Here is a 20571-nt window from a genome sequence, read left to right as displayed (position 1 = left end):
AAATACTAGGAATATAAAGAAACTTCTTCAACATGATAAAGAGCATATATGAAAAACCCACAGCTAACTTCATACTCAATTGTGAAAGACTGAAAGCATTCCCTCTAAGATTGGGAATGAGACATGGATTTCCGCTGTCACAACTGTTATTCAACATTGTATTGGAAGTTTAACCAAAGCAAATGGGCCAAAAAAAGAAATAAAAGACACTGAAATTAGAAAAGAAAAAGTAAACTTTTCAAACTATTTTCAAATGACATGATCTTATATATAGAAAATCTGCAAAACCTTTAACAAAGTTACTAGAGCTAATAAATGAGTTCTGCAACATAGTGAGGTTAAAAAAAAAAATTCAACCCAAAAATCAGTAGTGTTTCTATACACAAGTAATTGAACAATCTTGAGAAAAATCAATTAAAAATTTCCAGTTACATTAGCAAGTTAAAAGAATTAAATATCTAGGAATAAATGTAACCAAGGGTGTAAAGGACTAATACAGGGAAAAGTACAAAACATTACTAAACGGAATCAAAGAAGTTCTAAATAAATAGAAGGACATACCATGCTCAAGGACTGGAAGACTAAATGTTGTCAAGATGTCAATTTACCCAAAGCAATTTATAGATTTGATGCAATTCCAATCAAAATCCCAGCAGCCTTCTTTGCAGAAATGGAAAAGCCTATCATCGAATGCATATGGAAGAATAAGGAGGCCTGAATAGCCAAAGCCATCTTGAAAAAGAAGAATGAAGTTGGAGGACTACTCTTCCTTCCCAATTTTAAAATTTATTACCAGGCTACAGTGCTCAAACAACATGGTACTGTCACAGAGACAGACTTACAGACCAATGGAATCGAACTGAGAGTTCAGAAATAGACTCTCACATCTATGACCAACTGATTTTTAAAAAATGTTATTGAAGTATATATCATTCATACATGAGCATGATAAGGGTATAGTAAAGTTGTGAACTTAAGAAACAAACATGCATAATATCATACAGGGGTCCCATACATCACCCCACCACCAACACCTTACATTGTTGTGCAACATTTCTTACAAATTATGAAAGAATATTGTCAAAAAAACTACTACTAACTATAGTCCATATATTACATTTGGTGTATTTCTCCCCCAACTCACTCTTATTACAGAAGATGTGAACATACAAAAAAATCATGCGCATGAGTAGCGTTCCCATACAACACCCCTTCGCCAATACAGCACGCTGTGATAGAATATTTGTTACAGATTATGAGATAATATCATCAGACTATTACCACCAACCATGGTTGATAGCACACATCTGGCACACTTTTTCCATACTTAATCATTATCAACACAGTGTATCTTTGGCATTGATGCAAAAATATTACAGTACTGCTGTTAACCACAATCCATAAGTCACACCACCTGTACTTTTCCCATGCCTCTCCACAGTTCCACCACCCTGCAATAGTGACGTACATCCGCTGAAGATCACAGAAGGATACTCTTGCTTCTCTACATCAACGACAATTCTCATCCACCTTTGGTTTCACTGTGCTATTCAGTCTCTAAATTATTCTGTAGCTTTCTTTCAACTGAAATTTACATCCCTAGACTACCCTTTTCAGGATAGCCAAATGATCTTTAATAAGGGTGCAAAGTCCACTCAATTAGGAAAGAACAGTCTCTTCAACAAATAGTGCTGGGAAAACTGGATGTCTATATATAAAAGAATGAAGGTGGACCTCTACCTCACACCATATATAAAAAAAATCAACTCAAAATGGATGAAAGACCTAAATATAAGAACCAGGACAATAGAACTCCTGAAGAAAACATAGGGAAGCATCTTTGGGACCTTGTTGTTAGACAATGGTTTTCTTAGACTTTACACCAACAGCAAGAGCAACAAAGAAAAAAATAGATCAATGGGACTTCATCGAAATTAAAAATGTTTGTGCCTCAAAGGACTTCATCAAGAAAGCAAAAAGACAACATACAGAATGGGAGAAAATATTCGAAAAACACATATCTGATAAGGATTTAGTATCCAGAAATTATAAAGAAATCTTTCAACAACAAAAAGGCAAACAAACCAATTTTAAAAATGGGCAAAACGTGAAAAGACATTTCTCCAATGAAGATACACAAATGGCCAAAAAGCACATGAAAAGAGGCTTACCATCATTAGCTATTAGGGAATTGCAAATCAAAACCACAAGCGATACCATTTCACACTCACTAGAATGGCTACTATTAAAAATAATAACAATAATAGTGTTGGAAAGGATGTGGAGAAATAGTAACACTCATTGTTGCTGGAAATGTTCAACTGGTACAGTCACTGTAGAAAACAGTTTGGCAAGTCCCCAGAAAGCTAAGTATGGAATTACCATATGACCTGGCAATCTCACTTCTAAGTATAATGAAAGCAGGGTCTTGAACAGATATTTTTACAAGGATGTTCACAGCAGCATTATTTGCAACTGCCAAGAGATGGAAGCAACCCAAGCTGTAAAAAGGAATGAAGTCCTGATACATGCAACAATATGGATGAACCTTGAAGCCATCATCTTGAGCAAAATTAGCCAAACACAAAAGGACAAATACTGTATTATCTCACTGATATGAAATAATTAGAGTAAGTAAAGTCACAGCGTCAGAAACTAGAATACAGGTTGTCAGGGGCTAGGGTAATAGGAAGGAATGGGGAGTTAATTTTTGTTAATTCTTAATTGGTGCAGAGTTTCTGTTTGGCGTGATGGAAAAGTTTTGGTAATATATCATGCTAAAGGTAACATAACATTGTGAATTATATATCTGAATGTGGTTAATAGAGGAAATTTTAGGTGGCATATATGTTGCTAGAATAAAAACTAAAAACAACAAAAAAGTAGGACTATATGATACATGCAGTGAACCCTTATGTAAACTGTGGACTACAGTTAGCAGTACAGTTATAATAATAGTATCTCATTAATTGTAACCAAGGTATCACACTAATGCAACATGTTAAAAATGGGGGGTGGGTGATATAGGAACTCTGAATTTTTTGCATGATCTTTCTGTAATCTTATAACTTCTCTAATAAAAAAAATTTAATCATTCATTTACTGAACATTTACCAAGAACCTCTCATTACCATGTACAGTGCTAAGCACAAATGACATAGTTTGAAAAGAAACAGAATCTGATAACTGTAGATTCAATCTTTACCTGTGTGACAGAAGGGGAGTACGGAGAAAAGAAGTGGGACCTGGAAGCTAGACCCATCTTATTCCAATCTCAACTCTACCACTTACTATATTGATAGGCTTGTTATTTACTTCCCTGAATTTCAATCTCTCCATCTCTAAAAGAGGTTAAATAAGGCCTCTCTTTAAATGTGAGAATAAGATAATACAAGTAAAGCACAAAGTATACTGTGTGGCACAAAATCAGTATTCAATAATGGATTCTTATTTACTAGTAATAAAAGTTTTTATAAAACAACCATTAAGTTGGAAATTGGAAACTGCCAGTATGCCTATAAAATAGTCACTGTGATTGTAACTATAACAGCTTAAACACAATTTCAGTCAAATTAATTGCTTCTCTTTGGGCATACAAAGCCTTCCAAATTCTGGCGCCCATCTATCTCCAGAGCTTTACCTTCTACCACCTATATAATCTTTATTGTAGCTGTCTGTCCCCATGAGCCCAGGATCAGCCTAAAGGTGGGATCTATGCAACAACTAAAGCAGTGTCAAATCAAAGGTCACTATAGGAAAGTAGGTTCTTCCACTGCCACTCTGGCAATATACTTTGCTGCTGGTGAAGGATGAAAATTCATACATACACATGAACACAGCAGGAGGTGGGAGAGTGGAGTGATCAACACAGAAAAGTTCACAAGGCAGTAGTAGGAAGGTCAGCAGTTATTTTTAGGTCAAGTGTTCCTAAGTCTGTTTGTAATGAATTTTTTAAAAACATATTTTCTATTTCTTTTTAAAAAAAGATATTTAGATTACATTAACGTTACATAAAAATATAGGGGATCTCCACATACCCCGCTCCCTATACCTCCCACACTTTCCAACATAAACAACACCATTCATTAGTGTGGTACATTCATTAGAACTGATGGAAACATTTTGGAGCATTGCCACTAAGCATGGATTATGGTTTACACTCTCTCCAGCACAATTTTGTAGGTTATGGCAAGATATGTAATGGCCTGTATCTGTCACTGTAACGTCATTCAGGACAATTCCAAGTTCCGATAATGCCCCCACATTACACCTGTTTTTCCCTCTCCCTGTCCTTGGAAATGCCAGTGGCCACTGCCTCCACATCAGTGATATAATTTCTTCCATTGCTAGAATCATAATAAATCTCTAGTAGAATATCAGCAAGCCTACTTTAGTCCAGAGTTCATTTCCTAATCCTGAGGATTCTGAGGTGGTTATGTCCACTCCACCACTAATTGAGAGGGGGCTTCAATCCCATGGGGCGGATGGATGGAGGAAATAAAGTTTTGTATATAAGAGCATACTTGACTAGGCCTGTCTTGAAACAAATCATCTGTGACCTAAGAAACCCCTTTCCTATGTGTTACTGACTGAAAACTTTAAGTCAATGCCTATTGTGACAGTTTGAAGTTCTTTTGTGAATCCCCCCAAAAAACTGTTTTTGAACTAATTCACTCCTGAGGATGTGAGACCCTCTGAATACATTAAAGGGTCTTGATAAGAACATTTGATTAGATACCTTTTGATTGGACTACATCAGTGAGGTGTGACTCAGACTGGGTCTCCACCCTCTTAATGAAGCCTTATATAAACTGAGGCACAGAGAGAAATAAGACACACAAAAAATGGAGCTCTGCCATTCTGACCCAGCCACATGAGAGAGGACTCTAGGATCGCTAGCAGTCAAAGCTCAAGCCCCGAAGAGGCTGGTCCCACAGAGCCATTCAAGGATAAAGAAAGGACCATATGCCTGATCGCCCACAGTTGGACTCAGGGAGAAAGCAAAGCAGCCTTCTGAGAGAATAGGCCCAGAAAGAGACTAGCCATATGCCTGATCACCCACAGCAAGCTCCTGGACACCATGAGTCTTGAGGGGAAGGCAGGGATCTAGGCAAAGATCAGCTACCATCTTGCCTCACCACATGGCAGGACACCAGGATCACCAGCAGCTGACTTTGGAGAGAAAGCATCTCTGCTGATGCCTTGACTTGAACATTTCACAGCTTTGGACTATAAGCTTTTACTCCTAAAAATTTTTTCAATATGAAAGCCAACCCATTTCTGGTATTTTCACACTGGTGGTCTTTGGCAACTAAGACACCTATATAACCATCATCTTAGCCTAACACACCAGTGGAATCTGCAGCCTTTTTCCCCCAAGAGTTCTGTGACAAGACAAACAAAGGTAAAATGTTAACCTTTCTTGTAAATGCACAGTCTGGTTTAAGCTTTGACTAAGTTTAAGTCTGTGCTAATGTAATTCCACCGGGCTGTGAGGAGGGGAACCTAAACTATTAACAATTCAGGGCTAGAGAAAAATAAATAGTATCTATTCTCATTGTAGTTACTGATCAAAGGGGCCAGATCTGTGTTCAAATTCTGGTTCTACTACATGTGCCAGTAGGGCAAATCACTGAAACTCACCTAGTCTTAGTCTCCTAATACGCAAAATATTTTGAATGGATTAGGAAACATTATCGTTCCTTCCAACTCAAATCTAAAGATTTGACAATCTTTACAATCAACAGTCTTAATGCTGCTTCTGAAGGCGGGATAAAATAAAAACCTTTAAAGAAATGATGTATCAAATGATAGGATGACAGGTTTTTAGTTTTGAAAAATACATTCAGTGAAACAGTCTTGAAATCTGTGTCCAGTGCTTGTTGCAAACCACAGGCAGAATAGAAAGCAACATGACCATAGACTTGTTCCAGGGTCCCTGCAGTTTCCTGTCAGGCATTCTTCCAGGTAAGTGCTCCCTCAGAAAGTGTCTATGGAGTTCCAAAATAATCCCAATGATGCTGCTATCAACAGGCATAAGACATGAAACTGCTTATCCTTCAGGGGGACACTGTGCTTGATTGGATTCTACTTATCAACACCAGTTTCAAGGACTTAATACCAATATTCCAAATAAGAAACTATACTTTTAAAAAGCAGTAGTAGAATAATTTCAGAGTCTGAGAGATCCTAGTGACCATTTTCAAACCCTTCATTATACAGAAAAGCATTACTTAATAGTTAAGCCCTTCAGGACTAACTGGCTGAGTTTATAAATGAGCCTCTCATCTCATTTGACATTTTAAAAATGAAATTTAGCTTACTTGAAGAGGGTTTTCTTTCTTAAAATATTCCTAAAGAAAGTAATAACGTTGCCATCTCTTCTTATGTATTTAACATGTTGGAAATGTATTCTACACATACAATTTCTTATAATTACTACTGTTCACTGCATTATCCCAGCAATTTTAGTGACTCTGGCCACCAAAGGACAGAAAAGGCAAAATGATCACTATTGTTTCACAGTGGTACCACACATCAATCAGAGAAAATGTACCATGACAAAAACTAACAACAATAATAATAACACAAACATTTCACTTGCCTCCAGTCACACATGAAATCTGCATTCTTAACCATAAAAAAATACAAAGTGGCTCATCCTGGTTGATCACTCATTTTAAAAGAAATAAGTTTTCTATATCTACTCCTTGATGCCAGATAGCCCCAAACATAAGTATATTTTTAAAATTTCATAGATGGCTTACATTACCCATTTCACCATTAAATACCATGTAGATCCTTAACTTTCAAGAACAGATGTTTATCCCCTTCCCTCTGCTTTCTCAAAAAAGACTAGTGAAGTGCTAATCATAGTCACTGAATTACACGAACATGAATTGAGAAATCATAAGTTGACAATAATAACAATGATGACATTTCTCCAGCATAGAGAAATGAAATTAAAATATAACTTGCTGAAATATTTACTGGATACAAAGTCCAAGAACATAACTTACAGATACATAGTACAGTGTAAAGGAAACAGAAATCCATCTTACACATGGGGATAAAGAACTAAAAGTAATCTTCACATTCAGATTATTCCAAGATTTTCCATAGCATTACATCAACCTTTCTAATACCACGAAAAATTCCTCTTTGTCCCCCACTAGACAAAACAAGCATTTGAGGCTGACCGAGGTATTCAGTGTCCCACATGTCCAAAAAAACGAAGACAATTCGAAAGAGAAGTGAGTTGAGAATTCTATCAGCTAATTAGGTACACATCTGCACGCGTCTAAAACTTCTGCAGTAAGGAACACTTATTCAAAAGGGTCCTTACTTTAAAAGAATCTCAAATCAAACATCAACCTGCTCCTCTCCAAGATCTGGAGCTTCCCTAGTTTGCACATATTCATATTGGGCACTGGGTTTTAAGTCACACTGCGACTAAATGGGTCGTTTAAAAAATGGGTCATCAGCAGTACTGTAGTATCTTGTTCGTCCTGAGTGTAGAAAACGCCTCCAATAACCAGCTCGAGTGATTCTGAAACTTCAGTCCATCGGGAGTAACACCTGGGGCGCTCGTTCGACACCTCTAGGCAGGAATCCTAGCCCGGTATTTCTAACAAGCCGCCCAGGTGAATCTGAAGCAGGTGGTTCAACTGCCACACTTTGGGGCAGGCACGCCTCCCAAGTTCTCCCTTACCAAAATCACCTACTTCTACTACCCCGGACGTGTTTCAGACGGCGGGTCAGCGCCTGCTGGGGAATTTCAGGGCCACGGAGAAGGACTCTGGGTCGCGCTCGGACCCCAGGGGCCAGCACCTCGGATTCGGGGATGCCTGGCGCCTGGGGGGATGCCCGCGGTCATTTTCAGCACGTCCATCGAGTCCCACTGAACTATGTAGCTTACTGAGAAAAGAGCTTGGGCTTTGAAGTCGCATAGGTCCAGGTCACCAGCAGCCACCTACTTGCCGCGCGTGCTTCGCCCTTAACCGCTCCGGCCTCAGTTTCCCCTTCTGTGCAAAGGGGTTCTCGCCACCCTACCCACCCCCAGCCCTCCCGCGCCGGCGAAGCCGAAACGAAACTAGCTCCGCGGGTCGCGAGCACTTCCGGGCTCCCCGCAGCCCACCCGGCCTCCCCCGCCGCCCGGGCCCACCACCCCGGGAGGGCGTGCCGAGCCCGCCACCGCCGCCCGCCGCCCTCGGCCGGCCACTCACGGGTGGGCATGGTGACCCGAGCCGCGCTCGACGCCGCGGGGGCTCAGCGGGGCCGCGAAGGGCGCGCCGACCGCGCCATGTCGGGCCGCGGAGGCCGGGACGAGGCGAAGGGCGAAGGACGAGGCGGGGAGCGACCGCGGACCCCGCGGCTCACGCAGCGCCGCCAGCGACAGCCGCCAACGCCGAGCCAGCTGCGCTCCGGACGACGCGCCGGGCGTCCCCACGCCCGTGACGTCAGCACGCCCCCGACGTCGCAGCACCCCGCCCCCCTCCACCCAGCCAGACCCGGGAGCGACCTGCGAGGTCGAGAGAGGGCGTAGCGGGTGGAGGAGGCGGGGGGACAGTCCCCTGGAAAGACTTTGGGATTCGTTTTCTTTTCCAACCCTAGCGATTTGGGTGGCGTTCGTTCTTCTTAATCCCCCTATGGCGCGCGTTAGCGATCTTTGTTACTGTTGCACCATTTTGGGGTGTTTTGTGAGTGTACGCGTGACTGCGCTTGGGTGCGTTGAGTATCCGCAGGCTTTTCATTTGTAAGCTCTTGAACTTGCAGGGCATTCTGTGTACTCTGAAAGCGTGACGCATTTGAGCCGCGCTGAAGTCCCCGCGAAATGGCTGCCCATTTTCTGAGAGGTCAGGAAAGGTAGTTTTCTCCTGCTCTGCTGGTGACTTTCAGAGAGATTTTACGCCTCAGGAGTTTGTCTCCTCTGGAGAGGGCGGTTCTGTCCACTTACTTGGCTGAGTCGCTTCTCTTGACTCTCTGGATACCATTAATAATTGACATAGTCAGTAATTGCCAAACAGACCCTTGGAGCCTAGAGGATTCAGCCAAGCACAAACACTTGGCCGTGGGCATTCTTATGAGGGAATAGAAAGAAGCCACGGATGTCTAAAAACAGTGTTTCTCAAAGAGATTCCGGATCCCCAACCCTCTGCTAGAACCACCTGGGGGCTTGTTAAAGTGCAGACTCCTAGGTTCTGTGCTAAACCTACTGAGGTACTTTTTAAGTGAGGGTGATTCAAATACACAGTTAAGTTTGAGAACCTTTGCCCTGCAGAGTGGTGCCATGGTTCTGGTTTTGAATTGTAAGGTACTGATAGGAGAAGCTAAAGAAGATAGAGATAAAAGCCAGGAAAAGCTTAGAGGAAATGTGTTAAGGTGGACCGGGGAGGAGGCAGAATTTGAATTAGCGAAGACCTGAGAGTCCTTAAGAAGACTGGGGAGAGGGTGGACGGCAATTTAGAGTGAGTCACAGAAGCTAGTGAGAGGAAAATGTGTGCAGTGGCTATGTCCCTTGCTAACAGGAAAGGACATATTACCAAGTGCTTGGTGAGCATTTATCCTTCAATGCAGTGTCAGGTGCCTGGTTTTGGTGGTGACTGTGGAAAAACAAAGAGCTGAATTTTAGTACAGAAAAAGAATCCCTGGGATTTGTTGGCTGCTGACTGGGAGCAGACAAGGGGCATCTGTTAGTTATGTAACTCCAAGGTTGGAGCAAGGAAACCGGTAGTTCTGGGAAGAGCAATAGACAAGTTGGGAAGAAATGCTAGTTTAGATAGGGGGTGTGAAGAGAGGATGTGCATTTCTCTTTGAATATTAAGCCTGAGGTGACATCCAAGAGGAACATTCCAGGCTGGAGGCTAGCTGAGGGATCTCAGGGTAGCACATCTGTGAATCTTTGACCTTGGGAGAGTAGCTGAAGCCTGGAGCAGAGAGAACTCTCTGGCAGAGGGTACATAATGCTGTACAGCATGCGGTAAAAAATAGAGGAGCCAGCAAAGGGACTGTCAGAGATGGAGATGGAGGACATTCAAAGGACCCAGTGCCTAGAAACCAAGAGATGATATAATTCTAAAAGACAGACATTGCTGCTTACACTAGTCAAAAAAGATGCAAATCCCAAAAGCCCTTGAGATATTAATAGTTTAGCCCATGGTAGTTTTGTTTGTTCGTTTTTAATCCACTTGGTCGATTGGGCTTATATTGTTGCCAGAAATAAAACCAGCAGCCAAAGAATGTGAGGGAAGACAGCTGAAAGTGAGGAATAATATCATACATCTTGGATCACTCGTTCCACACCTTTTTTCACAGTTCGTACACATCAGATCTTGGCTACACTGTTACCGGTAGACCCTGTTTCCTTATCCAATCCTCTGGGTCAGAATTCTGCCCCTGCATTTTTGGGTTTAAGCTCAGTGCATTGGCCTCACCTGGACCTCTTTGGTCACCTATTACTAACACTCTTTCCCCTCGCATCCCCTCTGTGCCAGTGCTCCTCACTTGAAACCCAGTTTAGATGGGCTTCATCTATTTCCATCAGTCCCCAAGCTTCCAGCTCGTCCATGAACACTCTGTAGCAGACACAGAGATGCGCTGCTAGACCCCCCTTCAAAAACAAGTGCTGTCCAGCCACAGCAGGGTGACTTGACTTGCCCTGGTGTTTGAGTCACTTCATGCTTTTGTCAGGGTGGCCGGCAGGCAATCACTGAGCCCTCTAATGGGCAGTCTTTTCTCCTGAGCTCCAGGTTGAGCTGGTAGAGACTTTGTCAACCGCATGGCTGTCTGATGGCTACCCCAACCCAATCCTGCTTCCTCCCCTTTTCTTTCACAATGTCATTCCCCAATAAACTGTTTGCACTCTGAAATCTGTCTCGATATTGGCTTCCTGGAGAAGCCAACCTGTGATGCTCTGGGAATGCAATATTTATATATTGAATTCAATTGTACCAAACCCAGCATTTTAGTCAGCCAAAGGAGGTGCTGATGCAAAGTACCAGAATTATGTTGGCTTCTGTCAAGTGTATTTATTTAGGTAGAAGCTTACAGTCACAAGACCCTAAAGAGTCCAAAGCAAGGTTACTTCCTTACCAAAGTCCTTTGTCATGTATTGAAGCAAGATGTGAGACTTCAGCATTCAGTCTTCCTCTTAAGGCTCTGTGGTCCCAGCTTCTTACAATCTCAGCTATAGGCTGGCCTAAGGCTTGTCTCTCTCCCCAGGGCTGATTTTTTTCTGGGCTCAGCTCCTCTGGCGTCTTCACAAAGTCAGCTGTAGACTATCAGGCTCATCTCTTTTCCCCGGGCCTCTGCCATGTCTATTGAGCTGTCTCTCTTCCTCTGTGTTCTTCTTCTCTATGTATCTACTTTCATGTGAGAATCTGTTTTATTGGCCCATCACGGGGGCTAGGACTCGATGCTGAGTCACATTTTAATGATGTGGTTGAATTAAAGCCCTAATCTTAACATAATTTAATCAGATGTCTCAGCTGACTCTAATACAATGAAAGAGTTATGCCCAGAGGAACAGACCAGTTTACAAACATAATATCTCTTCTAGAATTCATAAATAATATCAAATAGCAACACCCACATATGAAGAACTAGATTCTAGCCCCAGTTCAGCCTTATCCTTAACTAGATTTGTGGTTTTAAGCATATAACTTAAACTTTCTGAGCCTTAGTTTCATTTCCTAACAATGCAAAATGGAGCTACAGAGGTGTCAAGGAAGAGCACATTAAATACTGTGTTTAGGGAAGTGGATGTGGCTCAAGCAATTGGGCTCCCGTCTACCATACAGGAGGTCCAGGGTTCAATGCCCAGGGCCTCCTGGTGAGGGCAAGCTGGCCCACATGGTGAGCTGGCTGACGCAGAGTGCCAGCCCACACAAGGAATGCCACCTTGCACAAGAGTGCCGGCCGACGTGGAGAGCTGGTGCAGCAATATGACACAACAAGAGACACAGAGGAGAGAAAATAAGAAGACATAGAGAACTGGAAGTTGAGATGGCTCAAGAGAGTAATAGCCTCTCTCCTACTCTGGAGGGTCCCAGGATCAGTTCCTGGAGCCACCTAGTGAGAATACAAGCAGACACAGAAGGACACACAGCGAACAGACACAGCAGACAATGGGGTGGGGATGTGTGTGTGGAGAAATAAAAAATAAATCTTTTTAAAAAAATACTATGTTTAAAACACTTTGAGGACTAGCTCTCCTTCCCACTTCTGCCCACATTATATTATCTCATGTTCATCATCTTCCCTCTTCAAGGACCATCACTTAGCTCTAGCTTCCATCACCTCTATGCTGGGTTTCTGCATCTGAAACCTAACTGGCCTCACTATTGCCAACCAAGTCTCCCTCCTGTCAACTCTGCACCAGGCAGGCAGAGTGCCCTTTCTCATGTGCAAACCTCCACTTAACACGTGTCTGTGCTCACTGGAGCGTTCAGTCTATGATTCAAACTCCTTGGCTTAGCACAGGAAGCCTTTCAAGACCTGGTCCTGGGTCCTCTCCTGCTCCCCCACCTGGTATCCCACACTCACCCTTCCCTCTGAAAGAAGCCTATTAAATTTGCCGCAAATGTTTTAATGAAGTTATGGTTAGATGATCTCACTACTAATCATATTTACTTTGAATTGGGAGGATAGTTATTTAGAAATAAAGCCAGAACATTTTATGCCTTTGAAGCAGATGCTTAGTTGCAGCCAAAACCTATTTATATCCAATAAAGTGAGGAAGGGAGAGTGGCAGGCCTTCTTAGAAATATGAAAGGGAAAAAATCTCACAAGCAGAGAGCTAAAACTGTTGGGGTAATTCTGAATATTGGGTAGCATTGTTTTAACTAGAGAGTAAAGGGGGTATATTATGGATAACTCTTTAACTGATCTGCAGGACTCTAAGTGCCCTGGATTTTCTTCTACATTATTTGTTTCAAAAGAACGAGAATTAGGCTTAGTCTAGAGAAAGGAATCCTCCATGTTTTTGGCAAGTGTATGACTCATATTGCTTTGCTGCACTGTGCCCTACACTAATGCAGGAGTACTGGGAGCATCAGAGAGATCAAGGATATTGTGTTAGCCAAAGGGATGCTGATGCAAAGTACCAGAAATCTGTTTTCCTTTTATAAAGGATGTTTATTTGGGGTAAAAACTTACAGTTACAAAGTCCTAAAGAGTCCAGCTCAAGGCTGCCTTCTCACCAAAGTCAGCTGCTGCGTGTTGAAGCAAGATGGTGGGCGACCTCTGCCTGGTCTGTCCTTCCTTCTTCCTCTTAAGGCTCTGCAGGCTCAGCTTCTTCCAATATCAGCTGTAGGCTGGCATAAAGCTTGTCTCTCAGAACTTCCTATGTCAGTCTGCCGCAGGGCTCGTTTCTTTCCAGGCTTTCTCAGCTTCTCAGCTACTCAGCTCTCTCTGAAGCCCCAGGATCGACAATGACAGAGCTCTGTTCTGTGTCTTCTTGGGTTAGTGTCCATTTATACAGGCCCACCAAGAGGGCAGGGATTTCACCTGACTCATGCCTTACTGACTTTGTCAAATCAAAAGCCCTAAATTGATTTTATCAAGTAAACTTAAAACCTTTGAATTTAATACAGTCAAAGGGTATCACATCCAGAGAAACAGACCAGTTTACAAACACAATCTTTCTGTTTTTGGGGATTCATAAATAATATCAAACTGCCACAGATATCTTACCATGAAGATACCTAATATGAGAGCAAGAGCTGCTCAGTGCTTTAAAGGTTAAGCTATAAAGTCAAAACACCAGATTTGCTCAATTCTAAGATGTATGTTTTTCCTCCTTTAAATGTTTCTGGAATTAGGCTGTGCCTGGCATTTAATGTCAGCAGAAACTTGCCAACTGTGGAAGGAAATATATAAGTTTCTGAACACTAGTAGCTGTCAATGTTACCTTAGCCATGTCTAGACTCAACCAGTTGTCTCAACAGTTATATTCATTAGTAGGACCACCAGTGGTTAGATTTTAATATAAATTTAGATTCCTAGTTGTTGCTTAAATGCCTTCCAAAAAACCACAATCTACTGCATCATTAAAGCAGTTACTGTGAGTATAGGCAATAAATAAAGGCAGTAGAAATGGCCAACTTCCTAAAGTACATCACAGATCTATTTTGATGATTGGCAATAGTTATAATAATAGATAATAGATGATTTCCAAAGCTGGAAGAATTGATGTGAATGATTCATGCCACAAGCTATCATTCACCCTCCAGAATTCTATCTGTAAATGCTTCCGAGTTGATTTTGAAAGAAACGTAAACGTTTGCTTTCAGTAATTAAATGAAGCAAAGCAAACAAACCATAAAAAAGGTGCTGTTAGCTTAATAAAATAGGAAATGTAGTTAAAACCCTCATAGTTTCCTTGGACTGCCCCAATACATGACCACAAACTCCATGGCTTAAAAGTACAGAAGTTTATCCTTCTGAAGGCCAGAAGTCCAAAATCAAGGTATTGTTTCCTTGATGTCCAGGTTGTTTCCTTCTGGAAGCTCTGAGAGAAACTTGATTTCATGACTCTCTCCTATGTCTTTTTCTGGTAGCTTCTGACAATCCCTCATTCCTTGGCTTGTGGATGCATCATTCCAGTGTCAGCCTCAGTGTTCACATGGCCTTCTCTCCTGCGTGTGTCTCAACTCTCCGTCTCCATCCTCTAAAGGACACCAGTTCTTGGATTTAAGGCCCATCCTAAATCCAGGGTGATCTCATCTGGAGACCTACTTCTTACCTAGGGGGAGGGGCTCTCCATTGGCTTTCCAAGGCAGGGCAGTAGGAGTGGTCTGTCCCAAATGTAGGCATTAAAGGAAGCCATTCTTTGTAGGGAACTTAAAGACAGTAATAAAACCAATTGAAAGTCTGTTTGCTTTTTATTTTCACCACGTGCTGGTGATTGTAAACAATGCCAGTGATAAAATGCTCTCTGAGAATTGTCTTTTGTTAGTCTAAATTCCAATTAATTACTGTGGTTATTGTTGAGTTTAAATAATTTATATGTAATTAGCATATTTTTATTAATTATCCTTTAGTAAATATAGAATTCTATATGGAAATCACTTTGAAGTACTTGCAATTATAAAATTGGGCCTTGACACATATGGATGCAGCTACATACATCTATTTCAAGAGTGAGTTCAGAGAAGTTCTGAATTGTCTGAGCTTTTTTCTGACTCAATTCCTATCCCCAAACCCTGTGGTACTACATATTCCTGCAATTAAATAGTAGATTTGAAAACAAACAAAAAACAGCCATAGCACAGTGATCATAAAGACAAAGATACAGAAGTTGAGGTATTCAATTATGCTACTCTTTGTAATAACTTGGGGTTTTTTATTTGTGTTTAAAATTTAAAAAAGCAAATTATGAACTACAAGGTGCAATATTGTTTAGTAAGAGCAAATTTTAATTCATACCTGAACTATTTTATTGATGTTGAATTATATCTTTAAAACTAAAAGATATTCTTTTAAAATTATTTTTTAAAAATAAAATATGAATCCAGTTAAAATTTGAGAATTATTATTATATTGTTACTAAAAATATTTTTGTCATGTAGAGGAGAGTATTAAAAAGTGATGTTCTAGGTGACATACTAGGTCTGCTAGGTCTCTGTGACATACGCATCTGACCCAAGAAAAACCAACCTATGGGCAGCTCAAAAACTCTATTCAGAGAGGGACATGGTGTGTCCCTGTGGTGACAAAATTGTGGTGGCTTGGAGTTATGTATCCCAGAAAAACTTAATAAATTCCTGTGGATGTGAACCTTTGTAAACAGAACCTATTGATGAGGTTATTTCAGTTACGGTGTGGCCCAACTGATTCAGGATGCCCTATTACTGGAGACCTTATAGGGAAGGTCACAGGGCGAGAAGCAGCAAGCAGCTGGAAGTCAAGAGAACCTGGAAGAAAAAGGAGAAGCCAGGAGAGGCCACCATGTGCAATGCCCTGTAACAGAAAAGTCAAGGACCAAGGACTGCCAGCAGCCAGCTCCAAAATACCACAGCCTTCTGGAAGAAAACTTGGTCTGCACGAAATCTTGATTTTGGACTTCTAGACTTAAAACTGTGAGCAAATGAATTTTCATTATTTAAATCAATCCATTTTATGGTATTTGGTTTGGCAGCCTGGAAACTAAAACAGACTCCATATCCTTGATAAGTTCACCTCTCCATGCAGAGTTTGAACTGGAGACATAAGGAGGAAGCCAAACACTAATAACAGGAACAGAAATCAACAGCCTTGTCTGAGGTGGTGTGTTATGGGAAGATAAAGAAAAGGTTATGTATTAAAACTTAGAGCTAACAGCACCCGCCTCTTTTCCTAAGCCCACAATCTGGCCAGGCTTCATGGTAGCCACAACAAGTACAATAAGAGTCTTCAAAGGAGGGAGATGGCTTTAGGTCACCAACTCCTCTAGCCTACCTTTCTCCCTTCTAGGTTTGTGGTGGCTGTGACAAGGAATAATTAACAAGAATCTCTCAAAAAGGAATGTGAACAGCCAGCAAGATTGCTGCAGAGTAAGGAGCTTCAAGAGTCATCCCATGCTACAGGGCAGTTAGTAACCACCCAGAGCTCTCTGAAGCTATCTAAAGCACCTGTTTGGGGGCTCCAGGAGGCCAGAAGAGCATCCTGCAACATCTTTGAAAGAATGGAAGGAAGAGACTGCCCATCTGCAGAAAAAATTCATGAATAGAGCACTCCCTGCCATCCTCCACTGGTAGGGCAAGCCACCTCAGAAACTATTTGATGGTTGGAATTGGAAGTCCCATTACCCCAAAACAGGGGAAGAAGAGATGATTAGGCACTAACTTCAGCTACTGATTAGTGAATTTGGCTGGCTGAAGTATAATCCTAAGAACAGCTAAAGTTTGAACCTGTCCAAGTCAGAAAGAGTCTGGTAGCCACCATTTTAACTCTGCCCCTAGCATGAGGGGAAGCAAGGTAGACTGAAAATCACAGTCATGGTGGGTACTGGCTTCTTTCCACCCAGATCAGACTGAAGCTGGAGCCTAAGCCCCAGCCCTACCTCTGGTAGGGAGGAAGCCAAGGGGACATGCACCAGCCTCTCTGGGAAACTGCAGGCCATGCCGCAGAAGCTGGTGCACATTCTACTCTGGTGGCACAAGCTACCTCAGGAGCAATTCTGTGGCTGGAGTTGGAAGCTCTATTTCCCAAAAACAGGGGAGGAAGGGATGGTTCGCCACTGCCTTCAGTTACTGATTAGTAAATTTGGCTGGCTAAAGTATAATCCTAAGAATATCTGAACTTTGAACCTGTCCAAGTCAAAAAGAGGCTGGTAGCTTCCATTTTGACTCAGCCTCAGAGTGAGGGGAAGTTGGGCTGTTTGAAATGACCATAGGGACCATAGGGGCCCTGTTCTTTCCACCCAGATTGGACTGCAGCCCTAGCCTAGCCTCCAGCCCCAACTCTGGTGGGGAGCAAGTTGGTGGGACCTGCCTTTCCAGTTAACTGCAGGTACATTCAGCCAGCACAGACTAAATAGTTGGACACCTGGACTTCTATTCCTGTACCCCAATAAGACAGAAGATGAACTTCATTTCCTCAGCCTCTCTGGGAAACTGCAGGCACTTTTAGCACACACGAACTGGTTTGTTGAGCGCCTTCAATTCCATCTCCTCCCCTCCAATCCCATAGAATAGGAGGTGGCTGGGGTTTCTTCAGCCTCTCTGGGAAACTGCAGGCACTTTCAGCCCACACAGACTGGATACTCTTGCACCTGTAGCTCCATCCCTGCCCCCAAATAGAATAAGAAGAGACTAGTGTTTCCTCATCCTCTCTGGGTAATTGCAGGTGCTTTCAGCACACACAGACTGAAGAGTTGGACACTTATAGCTTCATCCCTGTCCCCCAGTAAGGTAGAAGGGGATCTGTGTTTCCTCAGTCTTTCTGTGCAATGGCAGGCACTTTTGGTCTGCATGACCTGGACTGGTGGGTACCTGTGGATCCACCCCCCCCCACCCCCCACCCCCCAATAAGGTAGGAGAGTTTTGGTGTATCCACAGCTTTTCTGGGCAATGGCAGGTATGGTTGCCCTGTAGGGACTGAACTATTGGGCACCTATGGATCCACCCCCACCATCAATAGGATAGGAGGGAACAGGTGTTTCCTCAGCCTCTCTGAGCAATGGCAGGACCTTTCTGCCTACATGGACAGAACTGTTGGGCATCAGTGGTTCCATTTCCACCTCCTAAAGGGCAGAAAGGACAATACTCCCTCAGCCTCTCAGGGCAACTCCAGGTGCATTTGGCCCACACAGATTAGATTGTTGGGCAGTCCACAGGGTCCAACCCCACCCTGGCAGGGAGGGTGGGGGCAGTGCTGGGTCAGTCTACCTGGGCAACTGTGGTAATTTTGGGCCCATATGGCATAGATTGTTGCCCATACCTGCAGCTCCATCCCTGCCCCAGGTGTGACTCTGTCCCAACCCTTGGCAAAGGAGAAAGATGGGAGAAGCTTCATTGGTTCCTGAGGCAACATAGGCAACTTCAGCCTCCACAGCTTATAGCACCAACTACATCCTTGGCTACTACTACACAACCAGCAAGAAAGAAAGGGCAAAAAAAGCCTTAAACTAGAAAGGTACTGCACCCAGAATAAATACATCTAGTAAGCCAGATGTTTTTGTTGCCAAGAAGCCAACAAAAAATTACAATCCATGCCAAGAACAGGAAGATATGACCCAGTCAAAGGAAAAAGATAAGCCTCCAGAGGACATGAAGGAGTTGAGATAACTAATCATAGATGTTAAAACAAATCTCCTTAATAAATTCAGTGGGATGGCTAAAGAGTTTAAGAAGACATTGGAGGATGCAGATGTGGTTCAAGCAGTTGCACCCCTTTCTACCACATGGGAGGTCCTGGGTTTGGTTCCCAGTGCCTCCTAAAGAAGATGAGCAAAGACAGCAAGTTAGCATGATGGGCTGGCATGGCGAGCTGTTACAACAAGATGATATAACAGGAAGGCACAATGAGAAAACACAAGGAGAGACACAACAAGCAGGGAGTGGATGTGACTCAAGCAATTAGGAACCTCTCTCTCATATAGGAGTTCCCAGGCTCAGTTCCCTGTGCCTCCTAGAAAGAAGATGACAGTGAGTGCAAACAATGGGGTTTGGGGTGGGGAATAAATAAATAAAATAAATCTTTTTTAAAAAAGAAGACATTAGGTGAGCACAAAGAAGAATTTGAAAACACACATAGAAAATAGCAGATCTCATGGGAATTAGAGGTGAAATAAAAAATACACTGGAGTCATAAAACAGCAAATTTGAGGAGGCAAAAGAAAGGGTCAGTAAGATTGAAGACATGGCCTCCAAAAGCTAGAATACAAAAGAATAGATGAAGAACAGAATGGAAAATATTAAACAAGGAGTCAGGGAACCAAACAACAGCAAAAGATGTGCAAACATATGTACCATGGTTGTCCCAGAAGAAGAAGAGAAAGGAAAAGGACCAGAAGGAATATTTGAAGAAATAATGGTAGAAAATTTCCCAACTCTACTGAAGAACATAGATATCTGTGTTCATGAAGCACAATGTAATCCCATCCAAATAAATCTGAATAGAGCAACTACAAGACACATACCAATCAGCATACAAATGCCAAAGACAAAGAGAGAATTCTGAGAGCAGCAAGAGAAAAGCAATGCATCACATACAAGGGACACCCAAAATGATTAAGTACTGATTTCTCATCCAAAACCTTGGAGGCAAATAGGAATGGTATGACATATTTAAGATACTGCAAGAGGAAAAGTTCCAGGCAAGAATCTTACGTATGGTAAGGTTGCCTTTCAAAAATGAGGACAAATTTAGTATATTCACAGGTAAACAGAAACTGAGGGCATTTATAACAAAGAGACTGGCTTTGCAGGAAAGGGTGTGCTACCTTTTTAGAAAAGACAGTAGAGGCTTGGAAGAGAATCTAGAAATAAAGATTATATCAGTAAAAGTAACAAAGTGTCAAAACAGTGGCAAAATAAAATATGACAGATAAAACCCAAAGGTCAAAATGGGTGACATAAGACCTGCCTTTACAGTAATAACATTAAATGTTAATGGGTTAAACTCCCCAATCAAAAGACACAGACTTGTGTAATGGATAAGAAAATATGAACCATCTATATGCTGTCTACAAGAGACACCTTAGATCCAAGGTTACCAATAGATTGAAAGTGAAAGGCTGGAAAAAGATACTTCATGCAAGCAGTAACAACAACAACAAAAAAGCCAGAATAGCTATACTTATATCAAATTAAATAGACTTTAAAAGACACTAGTAATGCACAATCTAAGGAGGAAGTCAGGAAAAAATTCCATTTACAATAGTGACTAAAAGAATCAACTATTTAGGTATAAACTTAACTAAGGATGTAAAGCACTTGTATTAAGAAAATTACAATACTAAAAGAAATAAGAAAATACCTAAATAATTGGAAGAAACTTCCATGCTCTTGGATTGGAAGACTAAATATCATTAAGATGTCAATTCTACCCAAAGTGATAAACAGAGTCAGGGCAATCCCAATAAAAGTT

At 42.0% G+C, this 20571-nt stretch overlaps 1 protein-coding gene across 2 annotated transcripts in view; it reads right to left on the bottom strand.

Moving 5' to 3' along the window:
- Window positions 1-8583, bottom strand: part of EFR3A (EFR3 homolog A) — a 131436-nt gene extending 122853 nt beyond the window's left edge. Inside the window, exon 1 of one of the 2 annotated variants that reach the window (XM_004464858.5) lies at window positions 8226-8583. In XM_004464858.5, the coding sequence (XP_004464915.1) occupies window positions 8226-8235 (10 nt within the window). In that variant the 5' untranslated portion in view covers window positions 8236-8583. The remainder of the gene's footprint in view (window positions 1-8225) is intronic. The other variant, XM_071208034.1, reaches the window with a different exon arrangement.
- Window positions 8584-20571: the final 11988 nt, after the last annotated feature.

This window comes from Dasypus novemcinctus, chromosome 14 (genome assembly GCF_030445035.2).
Source record: "Dasypus novemcinctus isolate mDasNov1 chromosome 14, mDasNov1.1.hap2, whole genome shotgun sequence".
In the NCBI taxonomy this organism is placed as follows: domain Eukaryota; kingdom Metazoa; phylum Chordata; class Mammalia; order Cingulata; family Dasypodidae; genus Dasypus; species Dasypus novemcinctus.
The sequence above is the reverse complement of the archived record's forward strand: the minus strand, read 5'-3'. Positions and strand labels throughout refer to the sequence as shown.